Source organism: Oncorhynchus masou, chromosome 2 (assembly GCF_036934945.1).
Source record: "Oncorhynchus masou masou isolate Uvic2021 chromosome 2, UVic_Omas_1.1, whole genome shotgun sequence".
Lineage (NCBI taxonomy): Eukaryota > Metazoa > Chordata > Actinopteri > Salmoniformes > Salmonidae > Oncorhynchus > Oncorhynchus masou.
The window spans coordinates 25342264-25369869 of record NC_088213.1 but is presented as its reverse complement, the minus strand read 5'-3'; the positions used below and the strand labels follow the sequence as shown (position 1 = coordinate 25369869).

General features: G+C 52.8%; 1 protein-coding gene across 1 annotated transcript in view; it reads right to left on the bottom strand.

Annotated features, from left to right (window-relative positions):
* Nucleotides 1-27606, bottom strand: part of LOC135557437 (transcription initiation factor TFIID subunit 4-like) — a 127297-nt gene that overhangs the window by 88822 nt on the left and 10869 nt on the right. Inside the window, 5 exon segments of the mRNA XM_064990698.1 lie at nucleotides 1174-1377; nucleotides 2554-2643; nucleotides 3334-3456; nucleotides 3738-3902; nucleotides 4439-4555. Of these exon segments, the coding sequence (XP_064846770.1) occupies nucleotides 1174-1377; nucleotides 2554-2643; nucleotides 3334-3456; nucleotides 3738-3902; nucleotides 4439-4555 (699 nt within the window).

The following is a 27606-nucleotide window of genomic DNA, read 5'->3' as shown; positions in this document are numbered from 1 at the left end:
TTGTTTTAGGAGCACACTATAAAGAACATACAGGGTTCCCTGGTTCCAAAACCTGAACCAAGTGTTAGCTTCAGACTGGTGTTATACAGGAGCTATAGTCTAGTAATTACAACTGCTTTGAATGTCAGACCATTGGTGATTGAGTTGACACAGGATCAGTCCAGCCAATAGTCTGGTGGGAGAGCAGAGCCCTGTGTTTGTTTGTTTGTTTGTGCTTGTGTGTTTGTGTGTGTGTGTGTGGGGGGGGGGGGGGGCAGAGCAGAGTCAGAGTCCGTCTCCTCTCCTCTGTGACAGTGCTCCACGACAGTAACTGCTGTACAGCTGCAGCCACACACAGCAGCTCTCAAACTGACCCAGCTATGACCTCGTTACCTCCTCTCACCCACGACCCTCCCAACCAGCAGCAGCAGATGAGTGGTGTGGAGGGCACCACCACCCTGCCCTGTGCCTCAGCCCAGGCTACCCTGCCAGTCTGTCCTCAGAGAGGGGATATTCCCGCCAGCATCGGATGCCAGCGGGCTCTGACCTTGGGTAGTCTCCATGGAGGCCTCTCCTCTGTGAGCCAGCACTGCGCTCCATGGACTCACATGTGTATACACACACACCGCTGGGCACAGGCATAGCCATACACACACACACACACACACACACACACCAAACGTACACACACACAGGCCCCATGGGAGTGCACTGATCCAGCCCCGTGGCCATCTGCCTTGGCTAAGCCTCTGTATGGTGTGTGGTGTGCTGGCCTAGCCTGTCAGTGAAGCTGTTCTCCACTGGACCACATCCAGCTCTGCCTCAGTCTCTGAGCACTGGGAGACACATCTCTACTACTGGGGCCTGGGGAACCTCACTCATTACTCCTTTGGTGCTTAGGTACATACCAAGACAAATGACCTTGGATTTAGTGAAGACACAATCAAAACTCTGGAAATCTAGAACAAACACTTATTTACCCCACTGATAAGTAAGTATCAGAGTATTACAGTATCATCAACCTTAACAACAGAACCGAGGCCAAAACATGTTCTATTAGTTCTAATACTTCCACAGGGAGTCATAACCAGGGGTCATCTATGTTTGGGCCAGTGGACTGTATGACTGTGGCTGATCTCTGTGACTGGAAGTGTGAGTTTGGGACAGCTCTGACTGTGAGTGTACTGTACCTACCAGGGCAGCTGTGTGTCCCTGGGCCCCGACACTGGTCCCCGTGGTGCTGACGCTGCTGGGGAGGCGGCCGCGGACAGCTGGGACGGCCATGATGGCAGAGCTGGTGCCTGTGGTGGGGGTGGGGGTGGCTTTGCCCTGCGGCAGAGGCTGGATCAGGGAATGCTGAATGTTGAGCAGAGACAGCCGCAGGGCCGGGAGGCTTTTCTGTTGACGGGCAGATCACACACAAAAAAACATGTTTTTTATATATTCTAAATTAGCAAATGTGCAAATTATTATTACATTGTTGTACAAATATAGATATCATTACAACAAATAATTCTCCCAAATCGTGAATATTAAAATGACGTGTATTATACTTGACATGTAGGCTCAATGGACAAGTGCTCATCGATTAGCCAAACATTTGGGACAAACACTCCAGCAGTAGACCTGAAAAATGCTTGGTCTTAGGCATATTTTGATGTAAACATCCTAACATTGCATGACAACATGACTGTGTTTGTGGCTGGCTGGCTCTGCTCTGCTCAGGGAGGGAAGGCTGGGTGGCTGGCTGGCTCTGCTCTGTGGAGGGAGGGAAGGCTGGGTGGCTGGCTGGCTCTGCTCTGTGGAGGGAGGGAAGGCTGGGTGGCTGGCTGGCTCTGCTCTGTGGAGGGAGGGAAGGCTGGGTGGCTGGCTGGCTCTGCTCTGTGGAGGGAGGGAAGGCTGGGTGGGTGGCTGGCTGGCTCTGCTCTGTGGAGGGAGGGAAGGCTGGGTGGCTGGCTGGCTCTGCTCTGTGGAGGGAGGGAAGGCTGGGTGGGTGGCTGGCTGGCTCTGCTCTGTGGAGGAGGGAAGGCTGGGTGGCTGGCTGGCTCTGCTCTGCTCAGGGAGGGAAGGCTGGGTGGGTGGCTGGCTGGCTCTGCTCTGTGGAGGGAGGGAAGGCTGGGTGGGTGGCTGGCTGGCTCTGCTCTGTGGAGGGAGGGAAGGCTGGGTGGCTGGCTGGCTCTGCTCTGTGGAGGGAGGGAAGGCTGGGTGGCTGGCTGGCTCTGCTCTGCTCAGGGAGGGAAGGCTGGGTGGCAGTGGCATGATGTGACACTCATCACAGATGGCTGGAGAGGCCTGCTGGCTACTGGCACAGACAGCTGCAGGGGCCACTGTCACACACAGTCTGAAGTCAGGCCAGGGGAGCGGCCCCTGCCTGGGTCACATGGGCTGGCCTCTCCACTGCCACTCTGGCTGTTTTACGTTCTCCACCTTTCTCCTGAAGGGTACACTTGCACACTTTCTTACATTGATTTTACAATGGTAGAAACTCCCTCCAGACAATGTTTTCACCAACCAATGCTTTTACATCCATGACGAGGAGTGTCCAAATGTATCCTGAGTAGATACAGTACAAACCTTGAGGAAGGGGACCAGGTAGGGCTGAGGAGACGACTTGAGCTCTGACTGCAGTCTGTTGGTGAACTCCTCAGGCTCAATCTTAGCATCCTGTGAGCGGGAGAAGAGAGGGAGGTTTATTAACCCCGTCAGCTCCTTGTTATGTGATGTGACACACTTGTACAACAAAGAGCAGAGCATGTGATTGAGGTGATGTGCAATGTGATTTCTGAGCACATTGAGATGAGGTGAAATCACCTCAACGACGGTGTTCATATTGATTTACATTTTAACATCCCCCTGGGAAACATCTCATTAGCAACTCTGAATAAATAATGTCCTAAACCACAGCATCACTCTGGATCATGTTAGAGTTTAATGATGCCATCTACAGATGAAGAAATACATTACATCACACAACCTGTCAATGTCAGACATATTCTTCCTCCACTTTTAGAAAAAAGGGTTCCAAAAGAGTTATTTGGCTCCCCATAAGAGAACCCTTTTTGGTTCCAGGTAGAATTATTTTGGGTTCCATGTATAACCTCTGTGTAAAGGGCTCTACCTAGAATCAAAGGGGTTCTACCTGGAACCAAAATTCATACTTCAACGGGTTCTCTTATGTGAACAAAGAACCCTTTTCGGTTCTATATAGTACCTTTTTTTCTAAGAGTGTAGGGCAAAGAAAGTAGCATTCCATGTTTCTCTGTTGATAACACAGTAATGTAGAGATAATGTAGAAACAATGTAATGATGTGGTAATGTAGAGGTAAAATAACGAGTTACGGTAGTGAGACTCACCAGTAGATCCTGGACCAGTGACTTGACATTTTTGGAGGTCTCAGGTGACGGAGAGTTGTGGGAAGCCAGCTTTATCAGGGTGGCCAAGAAGTTCTTACACTTCTTCACATTCTCCTGCATCTCCTAGGAAATGGCAAAATAAGCATGTAAAGATATGATTTTAACAATAAATATGTAGGACACTATCGTTCAGTGTTTGGGGATCGGAGAGGACACCGGGGAAGAGTGTGTTAGTGTATGTACATGTGCTTGTGTGTGAGGCTCTGCCACTATGCCCAGCTGTGTGGGGTCATGGTCATGGTGGTGACACAGCCAGCCAGCTGGCAGCTGTGACAGCACTGAGGGTTGAGGAGCCTAACCAGCCCAGAGGAGGCCGGCAGACTGGAGCAGAGCAGAGTGCAGACCTGGGAGATGACAGAGGCTCCTGGGGCTACAGGGGCGCTGGTCTGCTGGGGCAGGGCTGGCTGCGAGGCGGCCTGGGCCCCAGCCTGGACCTGGGCCTGGGGGGCCATCACCACGGGGCCCTGTTGGGGAGCCGTCACTGCCATGACCGGCGCCATGGGGCCCTTCTGGAAGAGCAAGGAGCAGACAGAGAGATAAACAGGACGTGAAGGGAGCTTACAGCAAGGCCACAGAGAACAGGAGGGAAACAGCACGGCGCTCCTGTCACATCGGGTGTCCTGACTTCTGTGGACATTGCTGAACAGAGAGGAGGGGAGGGAGGGGACTGGGGGACATTCAAGCAAAACAGCTCCTCCCAATAATGATGTACCTGACTAGAAAACCTTAAACATACCAGCAATCCCCCACCTGTGTCCCCCCACTGGTCTTGGACAAAACTATGTAAAGTGCAAGCTTTACACAAATCATTTAATTTTGAATGAATATATCATTGAATAATTGTTTCTCTATTCTGTTAAAAGGGTCAGATGGGATGCCCCCAGATTAGATCAACTTCTAAGTTTGTGTTGGTAAAAAGGTGAGGAGGAGGAGGAAGAGGAGAAGGAAGAAGAGGAACAGGATGGAGGGATGGGTAGAAGAGGAGGGTCTGACAGGGATGGAAGGATGGAGAGATGGCAAGTTCTGTAGTGGAGAGTCTGCTCACAGAAGGTGGTGCAGGGGAGGAGGAGATCTGGAGGACAGGGCTAGGAGTGGGAGACAGCACCATCTTGGCCTGGACAGGAGGAGGACATGGCCGAATAGCCTGAGAGGTCACAGGAGACTGCAGAAAATAAACAGAGAGAAAGAAAAAGAGACAGGGTCAGTGCAGGAGAGACAGGGTCAGTGCAGGAGAGACAGGGTCAGTGCAGGAGAGACAGGGTCAGTGCAGGAGAGACAGGGTCAGTGCAGGAGAGACAGGGTCAGTGCAGGAGAGACAGGGTCAGTGCTGGAGAGACAGGGTCAGTGCAGGAGGGACAGGTGAGACAGGGTCAGAGGAGGGGGATGAAGAAGGAGAGAAAGAATGACAGAGAGAGGGGACAGAGAGAAAACACAAAAGCAATGTGCCTTCAAGACGAGGAGAAGGAGAAGTGCAACATGCCCTGAAGACGTGGAGGAGAAAGGTCATTATAGTAGGAAGTGACAGTAAATCACTGTGGATCAACAGGATGAAACAGAGAGGATCTGATCTGATCCAGAGATGAACAGAAGAGAAAACACTGTGATGCTGATGCCGAGGTACAGAAATACTATTCAATGGGAAGGACTAAATAAGTTCCTTTAATACAATGAAGGTCACAACTAATATGAATGAATCAGTGTCCTTTGCTTGCTAATGTGCAAACTTGTTTTTTTGCCATATCGGTATGAAATATCTGTTATTGTTTCAGCCAAGAATCAATCCTATATTGGTACATCCCTAGAATTTGTAATGACTCATCACTGCACAGTCCTTTACTGGACAATCCAGATTATTGTACCCATTGTCAAGACAGAAGCCTCTCTTCATAGCATCAGGGCAGACAGTGAGAGGGAGGTTGGGCACTGAGTAACACAGTACCATGCTGGTAGGAGGGCTGTGCACTAAGTAACACAGTACCATGCTGGTAGGAGGGCTGTGCACTAAGTAGCACAGTACCATGCTGGAAGGAGGGCTGTGCACTAAGTAACAAAGTACCATGCTGGTAGGAGGGCTGTGCACTAAGTAGCACAGTACCATGCTGGTAGGAGGGCTGTGCACTAAGTAACAAAGTACCATGCTGGTAGGAGGGCTGTGCACTAAGTAACACAGTACCATGCTGGTAGGAGGGCTGTGCACTAAGTAACACAGTACCATGCTGGTAGGAGGGCTGTGCACTACCAGTAACACAGTACCATGCTGGTAGGAGGGCTGTGCACTAAGTAACAAAGTACCATGCTGGTAGGAGGGCTGTGCACTAAGTAACACAGTACCATGCTGGTAGGAGGGCTGTGCACTAAGTAACACAGTACCATGCCATTCTGGTACCATGCTGGTAGGAGGGCTGTGCACTAAGTAACACAGTACCATGCTGGTAGGAGGGCTGTGCACTAAGTAACACAGTACCATGCTGGTAGGAGGGCTGTGCACTACCATTCTGGTAACTAAGTAACAGTACCATTCTGGTAGGAGGGCTGTGCACTAAGTAACAAAGTACCATGCTGGTAGGAGGGCTGTGCACTAAGTAACACAGTACCATGCTGGTAGGAGGGCTGTGCACTAAGTAACACAGTACCATGCTGGTAGGAGGGCTGTGCACTAAGTAACACAGTACCATTCTGGTAGGAGGGCTGTGCACTAAGTAACAAAGTACCATGCTGGTAGGAGGGCTGTGCACTAAGTAACACAGTACCATGCTGGTAGGAGGGCTGTGCACTAAGTAACACAGTACCATTCTGGTAGGAGGGCTGTGCACTAAGTAACACAGTACCATGCTGGTAGGAGGGCTGTGCACTAAGTAACAAAGTACCATGCTGGTAGGAGGGCTGTGCACTAAGTAACACAGTACCATGCTGGTAGGAGGGCTGTGCACTAAGTAACACAGTACCGTGCTGGTAGGAGGGCTGGGCACTAAGTAACACAGTACCATGCTGGTAGGAGGGCTGGGCACTAAGTAACACAGTACCATGCTGGTAGGAGGGCTGTGGCTGGGCACCAAGTAACACAGTACCATGCTGGTAGGAGGGCTGGGCACTAAGTAACACAGTACCATGCTGGTAGGAGGGCTGGGCACTAAGTAACATAGTACCATGCTGGTAGGAGGGCTGGGGCTGGGCACTAAGTAACACAGTACCATGCTGGTAGGAGGGCTGGGCACTAAGTAACACAGTACCATGCTGGTAGGAGGGCTGGGCACTAAGTAACACAGTACCATGCTGGTAGGAGGGCTGGGGCTGGGCACTAAGTAACACAGTACCATGCTGGTAGGAGGGCTCTGGCTGGGCACTAAGTAACACAGTACCATGCTGGTAGGAGGGCTCTGGCTGGGCACTAAGTAACACAGTACCATGCTGGTAGGAGGGCTGTGGCTGGGCACCAAGTAACACAGTACCATGCTGGTAGGAGGGCTCTGGCTGTGCACTAAGTAACACAGTACCATGCTGGTAGGAGGGCTGGGCACTAAGTAACACAGTACCATGCTGGTAGGAGGGCTGGGAGTAACACAGTACCATGCTGCTGTGGCTGGGCACTAAGTAACACAGTACCATGCTGGTAGGAGGACTGTGGCTGGGCACTAAATAACACAGTACCATGCTGGTAGGAGTGCTGGGTTTGGGCACCAAGTAACACAGTACCATGCTGGTAGGAGGGCTGGGCACGAAGCAACACAGTACCATGCTGGTGGGAGGGCTGGGTTTGGGCACTAAGTAACACAGTACCATGCTGGTAGGAGGGCTGTAGCTGGGCACTAAGTAACACAGTGCGATGCTGGTAGGTGGGCTGGGCACTAAGTAACACAGTACCATGCTGGTGGGAGGGCTGGGTTTGGGCACTAAGTAACACAGTACCATGCTGGTAGGAGGGCTGGGTTTGGGCACTAAGTAACGCAGTACCATGCTGGTGGGAGGGCTGGGTTTGGGCACTAAGTAACACAGTACCATGCTGGTGGGAGGGCTGTGGCTGGGCACTAAGTAACACAGTACCATGCTGGTAGGAGGGCTGTGGCTGTGCACTAAGTAACATAGTACCATGCTGGTAGGAGGGCTGTGCACTAAGTAACATAGTACCATGCTGGTAGGAGGGCTGGGCACTAGGTAACACAGTACCATGCTGGTAGGAGGGCTGGGGCTGGGCACTAAGTAACACAGTACCATGCTGGTAGGAGGGCTGGGCACTAAGTAACACAGTACCATGCTGGTAGGAGGGCTGTGCACTAAGTAACAAAGTACCATGCTGGTAGGAGGGCTGTGCACTAAGTAACACAGTACCATGCTGGTAGGAGTAACACAGGCTAGGAGGGCTGGGCACTAAGTAACACAGTACCATGCTGGTAGGAGGGCTGGGCAATAAGTAACACAGTACCATGCTGGTAGGAGGACTGTGGCTGGGCACTAAATAACACAGTACCATGCTGGTAGGAGTGCTGGGTTTGGGCACCAAGTAACACAGTACCATGCTGGTAGGAGGGCTGGGGCTGGGCACGAAGCAACACAGTACCATGCTGGTGGGAGGGCTGGGTTTGGGCACTAAGTAACACAGTACCATGCTGGTAGGAGGGCTGTAGCTGGGCACTAAGTAACACAGTGCGATGCTGGTAGGTGGGCTGGGAACTAAGTAACACAGTACCATGCTGGTGGGAGGGCTGGGTTTGGGCACTAAGTAACACAGTACCATGCTGGTAGGAGGGCTGGGTTTGGGCACTAAGTAACACAGTACCATGCTGGTAGGAGGGCTGGGTTTGGGCACTAAGTAACACAGTACCATGCTGGTAGGCTGTGGCTGGGCACTAAGTAACACAGTACCATGCTGGTAGGAGGGCTGTGGCTGTGCACTAAGTAACACAGTACCATGCTGGTAGGAGGGCTGGGCACTAAGTAACACAGTACCATGCTGGTAGGAGGGTTCTGGCTGGGCACTAAGTAACACAGTACCATGCTGGTAGGAGGGCTGTGGCTGGGCACTAAGTAACACAGTACCATGCTGGTAGGAGGGCTGTGCACTAAGTAACACAGTACCATGCTGGTAGGAGGGCTGGGCACTAAGTAACACAGTACCATGCTGGTAGGAGGGCTGTGGCTGGGCACTAAGTAACACAGTACCATGCTGGTAGGTAACACAGTACCACTGGTAGGAGGGCTGGGCACTAAGTAACACAGTACCATGCTGGTAGGAGGGCTGGGTTTGGGCACTAAGTAACACAGTACCATGCTGGTAGGAGGGCTGGAGCTGGGCACTAAGTAACACAGTACCATGCTGGTAGGAGGGCTGTCTTGGGCACTAAGTAACACAGTACCATGCTGGTAGGAGGGCTGTGCACTAAGTAACACAGTACCATGCTGGTAGGAGGGCTGTGCACTAAGTAACACAGTACCATGCTGGTAGGAGGGCTGTGCACTAAGTAACAAAGTACCATGCTGGTAGGAGGGCTGTGCACTAAGTAACACAGTACCATGCTGGTAGGAGGGCTGTGCACTAAGTAACACAGTACCATGCTGGTAGGAGGGCTGTGCACTAAGTAACACAGTACCATGCTGGTAGGAGGGCTGTGCACTAAGTAACACAGTACCATGCTGGTAGGAGGGCTGTGCACTAAGTAACACAGTACCATGCTGGTAGGAGGGCTGTGCACTAAGTAACACAGTACCATGCTGGTAGGAGGGCTGTGCACTAAGTAACAAAGTACCATGCTGGTAGGAGGGCTGTGCACTAAGTAACACAGTACCATGCTGGTAGGAGGGCTGTGCACTAAGTAACACAGTACCATGCTGGTAAGAGGGCTGTGGCTGGGCACTAAGTAACACAGTACCATGCTGGTAGGAGGGCTGGGCACTAAGTAACACAGTACCATGCTGGTAGGAGGGCTGGGCTGGCACTAAGTAACACAGTACCATGCTGGTAGGAGGGCTGGGCACTAAGTAACACAGTACCATGCTGGTAGGAGGGCTGGCTGGGCACTAAGTAACACAGTACCATGCTGGTAGGAGGGCTGGGCTGGGCACTAAGTAACACAGTACCATGCTGGTAGGAGGGCTGGGCACTAAGTAACACAGTACCATGCTGGTAGGAGGGCTCTGGCTGGGCACTAAGTAACACAGTACCATGCTGGTAGGAGGGGGCTGGGCACTAAGTAACACAGTACCATGCTGGTAGGAGGGCTGTGGCTGGGCACTAAGTAACACAGTACCATGCTGGTAGGAGGGCTCTGGCTGTGCACTAAGTAACACATTACCATGCTGGTAGGAGGGCTGGGCACTAAGTAACACAGTACCATGCTGGTAGGAGGGCTGGGCACTAAGTAACACAGTACCATGCTGGTAGGAGGACTGTGGCTGGGCACTAAATAACACAGTACCATGCTGGTAGGAGTGCTGGGTTTGGGCACCAAGTAACACAGTACCATGCTGGTAGGAGGGCTGGGCACGAAGCAACACAGTACCATGCTGGTGGGAGGGCTGGGTTTGGGCACTAAGTAACACAGTACCATGCTGGTAGGAGGGCTGTAGCTGGGCACTAAGTAACACAGTGCGATGCTGGTAGGTGGGCTGGGCACTAAGTAACACAGTACCATGCTGGTAGGAGGGCTGGGTTTGGGCACTAAGTAACACAGTACCATGCTGGTAGGAGGGGGCTGGGCACTAAGTAACACAGTACCATGCTGGTAGGAGGGCTGTTTGGGCTGGTACCATGCTGGTGGGAGGGCTGGGTTTAACACAGTACCATGCTGGTGGGAGCGCTGTGGCTGGGCACTAAGTAACACAGTACCATGCTGGTAGGAGGGCTGTGGCTGTGCACTAAGTAACATAGTACCATGCTGGTAGGAGGGCTGTGCAATAAGTAACATAGTACCATGCTGGTAGGAGGGCTGGGCACTAAGTAACACAGTACCATGCTGGTAGGAGGGCTGGGGCTGGGCACTAAGTAACACAGTACCATGCTGGTAGGAGGGCTGGGCACTAAGTAACACAGTACCATTCTGGTAGGAGGGCTGTGCACTAAGTAACAAAGTACCATGCTGATAGGAGGGCTGTGCACTAAGTAACATAGTACCATGCTGGTAGGAGGGCTGGGGCTGGGCACTAAGTAACACAGTACCATGCTGGTAGGAGCTCTGGCTGGGTAAGTAACACAGTACCATGCTGGTAGGAGGGCTCTGGCTGGGTAACACAGTACCATGCTGGTAGGAGGGCTGTGGCTGGGCACTAAGTAACACAGTACCATGCTGGTAGGAGGGCTGTGGCTGGGCACTAAGTAACACAGTACCATGCTGGTAGGAGTGCTGGGCTGGGCACTAAGTAACACAGTACCATGCTGGTAGGAGGGCTGGGTTTGGGCACTAAGTAACACAGTACCATGCTGGTAGGAGGGCTGGGTTTGGGCACTAAGTAACACAGTACCATGCTGGTGGGAGGGCTGGTAGGAGGGCTGGGCACTAAGTAACACAGTACCATGCTGGTAGGAGGGCTGTTTGGGCACTAAGTAACACAGTACCATGCTGGTAGGAGCGGGCACTAAGTAACAAAGTACCATGCTGGGCACTAAGTAACACAGTACCATGCTGGTAGGAGGGCTGGGCTGGGCACTAAGTAACACAGTACCATGCTGGTAGGAGGGCTGGGCTGGGCACTAAGTAACACAGTACCATGCTGGTAGGAGGGCTGTGGCTGGGCACTAAGTAACACAGTACCATGCTGGTAGGAGGGCTGGCTGGGCACTAAGTAACACAGTACCATGCTGGTAGGAGGGCTGGGCTGGGCACTAAGTAACACAGTACCATGCTGGTAGGAGGGCTGGGCTGGGCACTAAGTAACACAGTACCATGCTGGTAGGAGGGCTGGCACTAAGTAACACAGTACCATGCTGGTAGGAGGGGGCACTAAGTAACACAGTACCATGCTGGTAGGAGGGCTGGGCACTAAGTAACACAGTACCATGCTGGTAGGAGGGCTGGGGCTGGGCACTAAGTAACACAGTACCATGCTGGTAGGAGGGCTGTGCACTAAGTAACACAGTACCATGCTGGTAGGAGGGCTGTGCACTAAGTAACACAGTACCATGCTGGTAGGAGGGCTGTGCACTAAGTAACACAGTACCATGCTGGTAGGAGGGCTGTGCACTAAGTAACACAGTACCATGCTGGTAGGAGGGCTGTGCACTAAGTAACACAGTACCATGCTGGTAGGAGGGCTGTGCACTAAGTAACACAGTACCATGCTGGTAGGAGGGCTGTGCACTAAGTAACACAGTACCATGCTGGTAGGAGGGCTGTGCACTAAGTAACACAGTACCATGCTGGTAGGAGGGGGCACTAAGTAACACAGTACCATGCTGGTAGGAGGGCTGTGCACTAAGTAACACAGTACCATGCTGGTAGGAGGGCTGTGCACTAAGTAACACAGTACCATGCTGGTAGGAGGGCTGTGCACTAAGTAACACAGTACCATGCTGGTAGGAGTAACAAAGGCTAGGAGGGCTGGGCACTAAGTAACACAGTACCATGCTGGTAGGAGGGCTGTGCACTAAGTAACACAGTACCATGCTGGTGGGAGGGCTGTGGGCACTAAGTAACACAGTACCATGCTGGTAGGAGGGCTGGCTGGGCACTAAGTAACACAGTACCATGCTGGTAGGAGGGCTGGGGCTGGGCACTAAGTAACACAGTACCATGCTGGTAGGAGGGGGCTGGGCACTAAGTAACACAGTACCATGCTGGTAGGAGGGCTGTGGCTGGGCACTAAGTAACACAGTACCATGCTGGTAGGAGGGCTGTGGCTGGGTAACACAGTACCATGCTGGTAGGAGGGCTGGGCACTAAGTAACACAGTACCATGCTGGTAGGAGGGCTGGGGCTGGGCACTAAGTAACACAGTACCATGCTGGTAGGAGGGCTGGGCACTAAGTAACACAGTACCATGCTGGTAGGAGGGCTGGGGCTGGGCACTAAGTAACACAGTACCATGCTGGTAGGAGGGCTGGGGCTGGGCACTAAGTAACACAGTACCATGCTGGTAGGAGGGCTCTGGCTGGGCACTAAGTAACACAGTACCATGCTGGTAGGAGGGCTGTGGCTGGGCACTAAGTAACACAGTACCATGCTGGTAGGAGGCACTAAGTAACACAGTACCATGCTGGTAGGAGGGCTGGGCACTAAGTAACACAGTACCATGCTGGTAGGAGGGAGGGCTGGGCACTAAGTAACACAGTACCATGCTGGTAGGAGGGCTGTGGCTGGGCACTAAGTAACACAGTACCATGCTGGTAGGAGGGCTGGGCACTAAGTAACACAGTACCATGCTGGTAGGAGGGCTGGGGCTGGGCACTAAGTAACACAGTACCATGCTGGTAGGAGGGCTGGGGCTGGGCACTAAGTAACACAGTACCATGCTGGTAGGAGGGCTCTGGCTGGGCACTAAGTAACACAGTACCATGCTGGTAGGAGGGCTGGGTTTGGGCACTAAGTGGCTGGGCACTAAGTAACACAGTACCATGCTGGTAGGAGTAACAAAGGCTGGGGCTGGGCACTAAGTAACACAGTACCATGCTGGTAGGAGGGCTGGGCACTAAGTAACACAGTACCATGCTGGTAGGAGGGCTGTGGCTGGGCACTAAGTAACACAGTACCATGCTGGTAGGAGGACTGTGGCTGGGCACTAAATAACACAGTACCATGCTGGTAGGAGTGCTGGGTTTGGGCACCAAGTAACACAGTACCATGCTGGTAGGAGGGCTGGGCACTAAGCAACACAGTACCATGCTGGTGGGAGGGCTGGGTTTGGGCACTAAGTAACACAGTACCATGCTGGTAGGAGGGCTGTAGCTGGGCACTAAGTAACACAGTGCCATGCTGGTAGGTGGGCTGGGCACTAAGTAACACAGTACCATGCTGGTAGGAGGGCTGGGTTTGGGCACTAAGTAACACAGTACCATGCTGGTAGGAGGGCTGGGTTTGGGCACTAAGTAACACTGGCTGGGGTAACACAGTACCATGCTGGTGGGAGGGCTGGGTTTGGGCACTAAGTAACACAGTACCATGCTGGTGGGAGGGCTGGGCTGGGCACTAAGTAACACAGTACCATGCTGGTAGGAGGGCTGGTGCAGGTAACATAGGGGCTGGTGCTGGCACTAAGTAACACAGTACCATGCTGGTAGGAGGGCTGGCTAGGAGGGCTGTGCACTAAGTAACACAGTACCATGCTGGTAGGAGGGGCTGGGCACTAAGTAACACAGTACCATGCTGGTAGGAGGGCTGTGGCTGGGCACTAAGTAACACAGTACCATGCTGGTAGGAGGGCTGCACTAAGGCTGGGCACTGCACTAAGTAACACAGTACCATGCTGGTAGGAGGGCTGTGCACTAAGTAACACAGTACCATGCTGGTAGGAGGGCTGTGCACTAAGTAACACAGTACCATGCTGGTAGGAGCTACTGGGCACTAAGTAACACAGTACCATGCTGGTAGGAGGAGGACTGTGGCTGGGCACTAAATAACACAGTACCATGCTGGTAGGAGGGCTGGGTTTGGGCACTAAGTAACACAGTACCATGCTGGTAGGAGGGCTGGGGCTGGGCACTAAGTAACACAGTACCATGCTGGTAGGAGGGCTGTGGGTTTGGGCACTAAGTAACACAGTACCATGCTGGTAGGAGGGCTGTAGCTGGGCACTAAGTAACACAGTACCATGCTGGTAGGAGGGCTGGGCACTAAGTAACACAGTACCATGCTGGTAGGAGGGCTGGGCACTAAGTAACAAAGTACCATGCTGGTAGGAGGGCTGGGCACTAAGTAACACAGTACCATGCTGGTAGGAGGGCTGTGGCTGGGCACTAAGTAACACAGTACCATGCTGGTAGGAGGGCTGGGCACTGGGCACTAAGTAACACAGTACCATGCTGGTAGGAGGGCTCTGGCTGGGCACTAAGTAACACAGTACCATGCTGGTAGGAGGGCTGTGGCTGGGCACTAAGTAACACAGTACCATGCTGGTAGGAGGGCTGTGCACTAAGTAACACAGTACCATACTGGTAAGAGGGCTGTGGCTGGGCACTAACTAACACAGTACCATGGTGGTAGGAGGGCTGTGGCTGGGCACTACGTAACACAGTACCATGCTGGTAGGAGGACTGTGGCTGGGCACTAAATAACACAGTACCATGCTGGTAGGAGGGCTGTTTGGGCACCAAGTAACACAGTACCATGCTGGTAGGAGGGCTGGGCTGGGCACTAAGCAACACAGTACCATGCTGGTAGGAGGGCTGGGTTTGGGCACTAAGTAACACAGTACCATGCTGGTAGGAGGGCTGGGCTGGGCACTAAGTAACACAGTACCATGCTGGTAGGAGGGCTGTGCACTAAGTAACACAGTACCATGCTGGTAGGAGGGCTGTTTGGGCACTAAGTAACACAGTACCATGCTGGTAGGAGGGCTGTGGGCACTAAGTAACACAGTACCATGCTGGTAGGAGGGCTGGCACTAAGTAACACAGTACCATGCTGGTAGGAGGGGCACTAAGTAACACAGTACCATGCTGGTAGGAGGGCTGGGTGGGCACTAAGTAACACAGTACCATGCTGGTAGGCTGTGGCTGTGCACTAAGTAACACAGTACCATGCTGGTAGGAGTAACATAGTACCATGCTGGTAGGAGGGCTGCACTAAGTAACACAGTACCATGCTGGTAGGAGGGCTGTGCACTAAGTAACACAGTACCATGCTGGTAGGAGGGCTGGTGGCTGGGCACTAAGTAACACAGTACCATGCTGGTAGGAGGGCTGGGCACTAAGTAACACAGTACCATGCTGGTAGGAGGGCTGCACTAACACAGTACCATGTGCACTAAGTAACACAGTACCATGCTGGTAGGAGGGCTGGCTGGGCACTAAGTAACACAGTACCATGCTGGTAGGAGGGCTGGCTGGGCACTAAGTAACACAGTACCATGCTGGTAGGAGGGCTGGTGTGCACTAAGTAACACAGTACCATGCTGGTAGGAGGGCTGGGCTGGGCACTAAGTAACACAGTACCATGCTGGTAGGAGGACTGTGTGGGCACTAAATAACACAGTACCATGCTGGTAGGAGTGCTGGGTTTGGGCACTAAGTAACACAGTACCATGCTGGTAGGAGGGCTGTGCACTAAGCAACACAGTACCATGCTGGTGGGAGGGCTGGGTTTGGGCACTAAGTAACACAGTACCATGCTGGTAGGAGGGCTGTAGCTGGGCACTAAGTAACACAGTACCATGCTGGTAGGAGGGCTGTGTACTAAGTAACAAAGTACCATGCTGGTAGGAGGGCTGTGCACTAAGTAACAAAGTACCATGCTGGTAGGAGGGCTGTGCACTAAGTAACACAGTACCATGCTGGTAGGAGGGCTGTGCACTAAGTAACACAGTACCATGCTGGTAGGAGGGCTGTGCACTAAGTAACACAGTACCATGCTGGTAGGAGGGCTGTGCACTAAGTAACACAGTACCATGCTGGTAGGAGGGCTGGGCACTAAGTAACACAGTACCATGCTGGTAGGAGGGCTGGGCACTAAGTAACACAGTACCATGCTGGTAGGAGGGCTGTGGCTGGGCACTAAGTAACACAGTACCATGCTGGTAGGAGGGCTGGTGGGCACTAAGTAACACAGTACCATGCTGGTAGGAGGGCTGGGCACTAAGTAACACAGTACCATGCTGGTAGGAGGGCTGGGCACTAAGTAACACAGTACCATGCTGGTAGGAGGGCTTGGCTGGGCACTAAGTAACACAGTACCATGCTGGTAGGAGGGCTGGGCACTAAGTAACACAGTACCATGCTGGTAGGAGGGCTGGCTGGGCACTAAGTAACACAGTACCATGCTGGTAGGAGGGCTGTGGCTGGGCACTAAGTAACACAGTACCATGCTGGTAGGAGGGGCACTAAGTAACACAGTACCATGCTGGTAGGAGGGCTGTGCACTAAGTAACACAGTACCATGCTGGTAGGAGGGCACTAAGTAACACAGTACCATGCTGGTAGGAGGGCTGGGCACTAAGTAACACAGTACCATGCTGGTAGGAGGGCTGGTGCACTAAGTAACACAGTACCATGCTGGTAGCTGGTAGGAGGGCTGGGCACTAAGTAACACAGTACCATGCTGGTAGGAGGGCTGGGCACTAAGTAACACAGTACCATGCTGGTAGGAGGGCTGGCACTAAGTAACACAGTACCATGCTGGGCACTAAGTAACACAGTACCATGCTGGTAGGAGGGCTGTGGCTGGGCACTAAGTAACACAGTACCATGCTGGTAGGAGGAGTAACACAGCTGCTGGTAGGAGGGCTGTGCACTAAGTAACACAGGCACTAAGTAACACAGTACCATGCTGGTAGGAGGGCTGGGCACTAAGTAACACAGTACCATGCTGGTGGGAGGGCTGGGTTTGGGCACTAAGTAACACAGTACCATGCTGGTAGGAGGGCTGGTAGGAGCTGGGCACTAAGTAACACAGTACCATGCTGGTAGGTGGGCTGGGCACTAAGTAACACAGTACCATGCTGGTAGGAGGGCTGGGTTTGGGCACTAAGTAACACAGTACCATGCTGGTAGGAGGGCTGGGCACTAAGTAACACAGTACCATGCTGGTAGGAGGGCTGGGCTGGGCACTAAGTAACACAGTACCATGCTGGTAGGAGGGCTGGGGCTGGGCACTAAGTAACACAGTACCATGCTGGTAGGAGGGCTGGGGCTGGGCACTAAGTAACACAGTACCATGCTGGTAGGAGGGCTGGGCACTAAGTAACACAGTACCATGCTGGTAGGAGGGCTCTGGCTGGGCACTAAGTAACACAGTACCATGCTGGTAGGAGGGCTGGGGCTGGGCACTAAGTAACACAGTACCATGCTGGTAGGAGGGCTGGGCACTAAGTAACACAGTACCATGCTGGTAGGAGGGGGCTGGGCACTAAGTAACACAGTACCATGCTGGTAGGAGGGCTGTGGCTGGGCACTACCATGCTGGTAACACAGTACCATGCTGGTAGGAGGGCTGGGGCTGGGCACTAAGTAACACAGTACCATGCTGGTAGGAGGGCTGGGCTGGGCACTAAGTAACACAGTACCATGCTGGTAGGAGGGCTGGGCTGGGCACTAAGTAACACAGTACCATGCTGGTAGGAGGGCTGCTGGTAGGCTGGGCTGGGCACTAAGTAACACAGTACCATGCTGGTAGGAGGGCTGGGCTGTGCACTAAGTAACACAGTACCATGCTGGTAGGAGGGCTGGGGCTGGGCACTAAGTAACACAGTACCATGCTGGTAGGAGGGCTGGGGCTGGGCACTAAGTAACACAGTACCATGCTGGTAGGAGGGCTGGGGCTGGGCACTAAGTAACACAGTACCATGCTGGTAGGAGGGCTGGGCACTAAGTAACACAGTACCATGCTGGTAGGAGGGCTGTGCACTAAGTAACACAGTACCATGCTGGTAGGAGGGCTGGGGCTGGGCACTAAGTAACACAGTACCATGCTGGTAGGAGGGCTGGGGCTGGGCACTAAGTAACACAGTACCATGCTGGTAGGAGGGGTGCTGTAACACAGTACCATGCTAGGGCACTAAGTAACACAGTACCATGCTGGTAGGAGGGCTGTGGCTGGGCACTAAGTAACACAGTACCATGCTGGTAGGAGGGCTGGGCTGGGCACTAAGTAACACAGTACCATGCTGGTAGGAGGGGGCTGGGTAACACAGTACCATGCTGGGCACTAAGTAACACAGTACCATGCTGGTAGGAGGGCTGGGCTGGGCACTAAGTAACACAGTACCATGCTGGTAGGAGGGCTGGGCTGGGCACTAAGTAACACAGTACCATGCTGGTAGGAGGGCTGGGCTGGGCACTAAGTAACACAGTACCATGCTGGTAGGAGGGCTGTGGGCACTAAGTAACACAGTACCATGCTGGTAGGAGGCACTAAGTAACACAGTACCATGCTGGTAGGAGGGCTGGGCACTAAGTAACACAGTACCATGCTGGTAGGAGAGGGCTGGTGCACTAAGTAACACAGTACCATGCTGGTAGGAGGGCTGTGCACTAAGTAACACAGTACCATGCTGGTAGGAGGGCTGTGCACTAAGTAACACAGTACCATGCTGGTAGGAGGGCTGTGCACTAAGTAACACAGTACCATGCTGGTAGGAGGGCTGGTGCACTAAGTAACACAGTACCATGCTGGTAGGAGGGCTGCTGGGCACTAAGTAACACAGTACCATGCTGGTAGGAGGGCTGGGCACTAAGTAACACAGTACCATGCTGGTAGGAGGGCTGTGCACTAAGTAACACAGTACCATGCTGGTAGGAGGGCTGTGCACTAAGTAACACAGTACCATGCTGGTAGGAGGGCTGTGCACTAAGTAACACAGTACCATGCTGGTAGGAGGGCTGTGCACTAAGTAACACAGTACCATGCTGGTAGGAGGGCTGTGCACTAAGTAACACAGTACCATGCTGGTAGGAGGGCTGTGCACTAAGTAACACAGTACCATGCTGGTAGGAGGGCTGTGCACTAAGTAACACAGTACCATGCTGGTAGGAGGGCTGTGCACTAAGTAACACAGTACCATGCTGGTAGGAGGGCTGTGGCTGGTGCACTAAGTAACACAGTACCATGCTGGTAGGAGGGATGGGCACTAAGTAACACAGTACCATGCTGGTAGGAGGGCTGTGGCTGGGCACTAAGTAACACAGTACCATGCTGGTAGGAGGGCTGGGCACTAAGTAACACAGTACCATGCTGGTAGGAGGGCTGTAACACAGGCTGGGCACTAAGTAACACAGTACCATGCTGGTAGGAGGGCTGGGCTGGGCACTAAGTAACACAGTACCATGCTGGTAGGAGGGCTGGGCACTAAGTAACACAGTACCATGCTGGTAGGAGGGCTGCTGGGCACTAAGTAACACAGTACCATGCTGGTAGGAGGGCTGGGGGCTGGGCACTAAGTAACACAGTACCATGCTGGTAGGAGGGCTCTGTCACTAACTAACACAGTACCTGGGCACTAAGTAACACAGTACCATGCTGGTAGGAGGGCTCTGGCTGGGCACTAAGTAACACAGTACCATGCTGGTAGGAGGGCTGTGGCTGGGCACAAGTAACACAGTACCATGCTGGTAGGAGGGCTGTGCACTAAGTAACACAGTACCATGCTGGTAGGAGGGCTGGGCACTAAGTAACACAGTACCATGCTGGTAGGAGGGCTGTGGCTGGGCACTAAGTAACACAGTACCATGCTGGTAGGAGGACTGTGGCTGGGCACTAAATAACACAGTACCATGCTGGTAGGAGTGCTGGGTTTGGGCACCAAGTAACACAGTACCATGCTGGTAGGAGGGCTGGGGCTGGGCACTAAGCAACACAGTACCATGCTGGTGGGAGGGCTGGGTTTGGGCACTAAGTAACACAGTACCATGCTGGTAGGAGGGCTGTAGCTGGGCACTAAGTAACACAGTGCGATGCTGGTAGGTGGGCTGGGCACTAAGTAACACAGTACCATGCTGGTAGGAGGGCTGGGTTTGGGCACTAAGTAACACAGTACCATGCTGGTAGGAGGGCTGTGCACTAAGTAACACAGTACCATGCTGGTAGGAGGGCTGGGTGCACTAAGTAACACAGTACCATGCTGGTAGGAGGGCTGTGCACTAAGTAACACAGTACCATGCTGGTAAGGAGGGCTGGGCTGGGCACTAAGTAACACAGTACCATGCTGGTAGGAGGGCTGGGCACTAAGTAACACAGTACCATGCTGGTAGGAGGGCTGGGCACTAAGTAACACAGTACCATGCTGGTAGGAGGGCTGGGGCTGGGCACTAAGTAACACAGTACCATGCTGGTAGGAGGGCTGTGCACTAAGTAACACAGTACCATGCTGGTAGGAGGGCTGGGCACTAAGTAACACAGTACCATGCTGGTAGGAGGGCTGTGGCTGGGCACTAAGTAACACAGTACCATGCTGGTAGGAGTGCTGGGTTTGGGCACCAAGTAACACAGTACCATGCTGGTAGGAGGGCTGGGGCTGGGCACTAAGTAACACAGTACCATGCTGGTAGGAGGGCTGGGTTTGGGCACTAAGTAACACAGTACCATGCTGGTAGGAGGGCTGGGGCTGGGCACTAAGTAACACAGTACCATGCTGGTAGGAGGCTGGGCTGGGCACTAAGTAACACAGTACCATGCTGGTAGGAGGGCTGGGTTTGGGCACTAAGTAACACAGTACCATGCTGGTAGGAGGGCTGGGCTGGGCACTAAGTAACACAGTACCATGCTGGTAGGAGGGCACTAAGTAACACAGTACCATGCTGGGCACTGGGCACTAAGTAACACAGTACCATGCTGGTAGGAGGGCTGGGCTGGGCACTAAGTAACACAGTACCATGCTGGTAGGAGGGCTGTGGTTTGGGCACTAAGTAACACAGTACCATGCTGGTAGGAGGGCTGGGTTTGGGCACTAAGTAACACAGTACCATGCTGGTGGGAGGGCTGGGCTGGGCACTAAGTAACACAGTACCATGCTGGTAGGAGGGCTGTGGCTGGGCACTAAGTAACACAGTACCATGCTGGTAGGAGGGCTGGGCTGTGCACTAAGTAACATAGTACCATGCTGGTAGGAGGGCTGGGCACTAAGTAACACAGTACCATGCTGGTGGTACCATGCTGGTAGGAGGGCTGTGCACTAAGTAACACAGTACCATGCTGGTAGGAGGGCTGGGCACTAAGTAACACAGTACCATGCAGGTAGGAGGGCCTTGGCTGGGCACTAAGTAACACAGTACCATGCTGGTAGGAGGGCTGGGCACTAAGTAACACAGTACCATGCTGGTAGGAGGGCTGGGGCTGGGCACTAAGTAACACAGTACCATGCTGGTAGGAGGGCTGGGGCTGGGCACTAAGTAACACAGTACCATGCTGGTAGGAGGGCTCTGGCTGGGCACTAAGTAACACAGTACCATGCTGGTAGGAGGGCTCTGGCTGGGCACTAAGTAACACAGTACCATGCTGGTAGGAGGGCTGTGGCTGGGCACCAAGTAACACAGTACCATGCTGGTAGGAGGGCTGTGCACTAAGTAACACAGTACCATGCTGGTAGGAGGGCTGGGCACTAAGTAACACAGTACCATGCTGGTAGGAGGGCTGTGGCTGGGCACTAAGTAACACAGTACCATGCTGGTAGGAGGACTGTGGCTGGGCACTAAATAACACAGTACCATGCTGGTAGGAGTGCTGGGTTTGGGCACCAAGTAACACAGTACCATGCTGGTAGGAGGGCTGGGGCTGGGCACGAAGCAACACAGTACCATGCTGGTGGGAGGGCTGGGTTTGGGCACTAAGTAACACAGTACCATGCTGGTAGGAGGGCTGTAGCTGGGCACTAAGTAACACAGTGCGATGCTGGTAGGTGGGCTGGGCACTAAGTAACACAGTACCATGCTGGTAGGAGGGCTGGGTTTGGGCACTAAGTAACACAGTACCATGCTGGTAGGAGGGCTGTGCACTAAGTAACAAAGTACCATGCTGGTAGGAGGGCTGTGCACTAAGTAACAAAGTACCATGCTGGTAGGAGGGCTGTGCACTAAGTAACACAGTACCATACTGGTAAGAGGGCTGTGGCTGGGCACTAACTAACACAGTACCATGGTGGTAGGAGGGATGGGCACTAAGTAACACAGTACCATGCTGGTAGGAGGGCTCTGGCTGGGCACTAAGTAACACAGTAACCTTGCTGGTAGGAGGGCTGTGGCTGGGCACCAAGTAACACAGTACCATGCTGGTAGGAGGGCTGTGCACTAAGTAACACAGTACCATGCTGGTAGGAGGGCTGGGCACTAAGTAACACAGTACCATGCTGGTAGGAGGGCTGTGGCTGGGCACTAAGTAACACAGTACCATGCTGGTAGGAGGACTGTGGCTGGGCACTAAATAACACAGTACCATGCTGGTAGGAGTGCTGGGTTTGGGCACCAAGTAACACAGTACCATGCTGGTAGGAGGGCTGGAGCTGGGCACGAAGCAACACAGTACCATGCTGGTGGGAGGGCTGGGTTTGGGCACTAAGTAACACAGTACCATGCTGGTAGGAGGGCTGTGCACTAAGTAACACAGTACCATGCTGGTAGGAGGGATGGGCACTAAGTAACACAGTACCATGCTGGTAGGAGGGTTGTGCACTAAGTAACACAGTACCATGCTGGTAGGAGGGCTGTGCACTAAGTAACACAGTACCATGCTGGTAGGAGGGCTGTGCACTAAGTAACACAGTACCATGCTGGTAGGAGGGCTGTGCACTAAGTAACACAGTACCATGCTGGTAGGAGGGCTGTGCACTAAGTAACACAGTACCATGCTGGTAGGAGGGCTGTGCACTAAGTAACACAGTACCATGCTGGTAGGAGGGCTGTGCACTAAGTAACAAAGTACCATGCTGGTAGGAGGGCTGTGCACTAAGTAACACAGTACCATGCTAGTAGGAGGGCTGTGCACTAAGTAACACAGTACCATGCTGATAAGAGGGCTGTGGCTGGTCACTAACTAACACAGTACCATGGTGGTAGGAGGGATGGGCACTAAGTAACACAGTACCATGCTGGTAGGAGGGCTCTGGCTGGGCACTAAGTAACACAGTACCATGCTGGTAGGAGGGCTGTGGCTGGGCACCAAGTAACACAGTACCATGCTGGTAGGAGGGCTGGGCACTAAGTAACACAGTACCATGCTGGTAGGAGGGCTGGGCACTAAGTAACACAGTACCATGCTGGTAGGAGGGCTGTGGCTGGGCACTAAGTAACACAGTACCATGCTGGTAGGAGGACTGTGGCTGGGCACTAAATAACACAGTACCATGCTGGTAGGAGTGCTGGGTTTGGGCACCAAGTAACACAGTACCATGCTGGTAGGAGGGCTGGGGCTGGGCAAGAAGCAACACAGTACCATGCTGGTGGGGGGGCTGGGTTTGGGCACTAAGTAACACAGTACCATGCTGGTAGGAGGGCTGTAGCTGGGCACTAAGTAACACAGTGCGATGCTGGTAGGTGGGCTGGGCACTAAGTAACACAGTACCATGCTGGTAGGAGGGCTGGGTTTGGGCACTAAGTAACACAGTACCATGCTGGTAGGAGGGCTGTGCACTAAGTAACACAGTACCATGCTGGTAGGAGGGCTGTGCACTAAGTAACACAGTACCATGCTGGTAGGAGAGCTGTGCACTAAGTAACACAGTACCATGCTGGTAGGAGGGCTGTGCACTAAGTAACACAGTACCATGCTGGTAGGAGGGCTGTGCACTAAGTAACACAGTACCATGCTGGTAGGAGGGCTGTGCACTAAGTAACACAGTACCATGCTGGTAGGAGGGCTGTGCACTAAGTAACAAAGTACCATGCTGGTAGGAGGGCTGTGCACTAAGTAACACAGTACCATGCTAGTAGGAGGGCTGTGCACTAAGTAACACAGTACCATGCTGATAAGAGGGCTGTGGCTGGTCACTAAATAACACAGTACCATGGTGGTAGGAGGGATGGGCACTAAGTAACACAGTACCATACTGATAAGAGGGCTGTGGCTGGTCACTAACTAACACAGTACCATGGTGGTAGGAGGGATGGGCACTAAGTAACACAGTACCATGCTGGTAGGAGGGCTCTGGCTGGGCACTAAGTAACACAGTACCATGCTGGTAGGAGGGCTGTGGCTGGGCACCAAGTAACACAGTACCATGCTGGTAGGAGGGCTGTGCACTAAGTAACACAGTACCATGCTGGTAGGAGGGCTGGGCACTAAGTAACACAGTACCATGCTGGTAGGAGGGCTGTGGCTGGGCACTAAGTAACACAGTACCATGCTGGTAGGAGGACTGTGGCTGGGCACTAAATAACACAGTACCATGCTGGTAGGAGTGCTGGGTTTGGGCACCAAGTAACACAGTACCATGCTGGTAGGAGGGCTGGGGCTGGGCACGAAGCAACACAGTACCATGCTGGTGGGAGGGCTGGGTTTGGGCACTAAGTAACACAGTACCATGCTGGTAGGAGGGCTGTAGCTGGGCACTAAATAACACAGTGCGATGCTGGTAGGTGGGCTGGGCACTAAGTAACACAGTACCATGCTGGTAGGAGGGCTGGGTTTGGGCACTAAGTAACACAGTACCATGCTGGTAGGAGGGCTGGGCACTAAGTAACACAGTACCATGCTGGTAGGAGGGCTGTGGCTGGGCACTAAGTAACACAGTACAATGCTGGTAGGAGGGCTGGGCACTAAGTAACACAGTACCATGCTGGTAGGAGGGCTGGGGCTGGGCACTAAGTAACACAGTACCATGCTGGTAGGAGGGCTGGGCACTAAGTAACATAGTACCATGCTGGTAGGAGGGCTGGGGCTGGGCACTAAGTAACACAGTACCATGCTGGTAGGAGGGCTCTGGCTGGGCACTAAGTAACACAGTACCATGCTGGTAGGAGGGCTCTGGCTGGGCACTAAGTAACACAGTACCATGCTGGTAGGAGGGCTGTGGCTGGGCACCAAGTAACACAGTACCATGCTGGTAGGAGGGCTCTGGCTGTGCACTAAGTAACACAGTACCATGCTGGTAGGAGGGCTGGGCACTAAGTAACACAGTACCATGCTGGTAGGAGGGCTGTGGCTGGGCACTAAGTAACACAGTACCATGCTGGTAGGAGGACTGTGGCTGGGCACTAAATAACACAGTACCATGCTGGTAGGAGTGCTGGGTTTGGGCACCAAGTAACACAGTACCATGCTGGTAGGAGGGCTGGGGCTGGGCACGAAGCAACACAGTACCATGCTGGTGGGAGGGCTGGGTTTGGGCACTAAGTAACACAGTACCATGCTGGTAGGAGGGCTGTAGCTGGGCACTAAGTAACACAGTGCGATGCTGGTAGGTGGGCTGGGCACTAAGTAACACAGTACCATGCTGGTAGGAGGGCTGGGTTTGGGCACTAAGTAACACAGTACCATGCTGGTAGGAGGGCTGGGGCTGGGCACTAAGTAACACAGTACCATGCTGGTAGGAGGGCTGGGGCTGGGCACTAAGTAACACAGTACCATGCTGGTAGGAGGGCTGGGCACGAAGCAACACAGTACCATGCTGGTAGGAGGGCTGGGGCTGGGCACGAAGCAACACAGTACCATGCTGGTGCCCCATGGCGGTACCGGCATACAGCCCACTCTGCCAGCCTGGACCAGGCTTGCCACCAGGAGGTGTCGGAGGGGATGAGGCCCTCTGTCCCTGGCCCTCAGCTCTGACTTATATATACATACAGTGGGGCAAAAAAAGTATTTAGCCCAGCCACGTTTCATCTTCAATGCCCTTGCTGATGGAAGGAGGGTTTCACTCAAAATCTCACGATACATGGCCCCATTCATTCTTTCCTTTACACGGATCAGTCTTCCTGGTCCCTTTGCAGAAAAACAGCCCCAAAGCATGATGTTTCCACCCCCATGCTTCACAGTAGGTATGGTGTTCTTTGGATGCAACTCAGCATTCTTTGTCCTCCAAACACGACAAGTTGAGTTTTTACCAAAAAGTTATATTTTGGTTTGATCTGACCATATGACATTCTACCAATCTTCTTCTGGATCATCCAAATGCTCTCTAGTAAACTTCAGACGGGCCTGGACATGTACTGGCTTAAGCAGGGGGACACGTCTGGCACTGCAGGATTTGAGTCCCTAGCGGCGTAGTGTGTTACTGATGGTAGGCTTTGCTACTTTGGTCCCAGCTCTCTGCAGGTCATTCACTAGGTCCCCCCGTATGGTTCTGGGATTTTTGCTCACCGTTCTTGTGATCATATTGACCCCACGGGGTGAGATCTTGCATGGAGCCCCAGATCGAGGGAGATTATCAGTGGTCTTGTATGTCTTCCATTTCCTAATAATTGCTCCCACAGTTGATTTCTTCAAACCAAGCTGCTTACCTATTGCAGATTCAGTCTTCCCAGCCTGGTGCAGGTCTACAATTTTGTTTCTGGTGTCCTTTGACAGCTCTTTGGTCTTGGCCATAGTGGAGTTTGGAGTGTGACTGTTTGAGGTTGTGGACAGGTGTCTTTTATACTGATAACAAGTCCAAACAGGTGCCATTAATACAGGTAACGAGTGGAGGACAGAGGAGCCTCTTAAAGAAGAAGTTATAGGTCTGCGAGAGCTAGAAATCTTGCTTGTTTGTTGGTGACCAAATACTTACATTTTCCACCATAATCTGCAAATAAATTCATAAAAAATTCTACAATGTGATTTTCTGGATTCCCCCCCCATTTTGTCTGTCATAGTTGAAGTGCACCTATGATGAAAATTACAGGCCTCTCTCATCTTTTTAAGTGGGAGAACTTGCACAATTGGTGGCTGACTAAATACTTTTTTGCCCCACTGTATACAAAGTGAACAACAGGGAGACATTAAGGTCAGCTCTCAGGTGGAAGTGCTGTCAGTCTGATGATTGACATGCTTGGTGTCGACTCAGAGCGGCTGCTTCAGATAATGTGTAGGAAGAGACCTATTTCTCTCAGAGAAAGTTGGCCAGCTAATGACAGCAGTGGTTCACTAAATGACACACGTACGGACACACACACACACACACACACACACACACACACACACACACACACACACACACACACACACACACACACACACACACACACACACACACACACACACACACACACACACACACACACGGCCAACCGAGAGAGGGGAGATGGGAGACAGGAAAGGGGAGAATGAAGAGGGGAAAGGGGTTAGATGAAGAGGGCCCTTCCCTCCGAGCCTCTCCTTAGCAGAAAGTTTTGAGGGCTCAAAGAATGTGCAGTTAGGAGGGAAGAGAATGGGGCTCACAAGGGTGGAAGAGCCGGGGGGTGCATCACCCCGCCAGCCATGCCTTCCTAACACATTCTTATTCACCAGCTAAAGCGTTGTTAGCTTTTTAAATCAATCAGGCAGTTGGATGATGAATGATTTAACACTTGTCGAAGGAAGGAGCTCGGCTCGAAATGCCTTCCGTTTTCCCTCACGGTCACAGGAGAGACAGACAGCCTGACAGAGAGGAGAGGAGCACAGGAATAAACCCCATTCCCTTTCATATTCCAGCTCCTCTTCTTTTCATGTGTTGATGTTTATGTCAATGCTGGCAGCT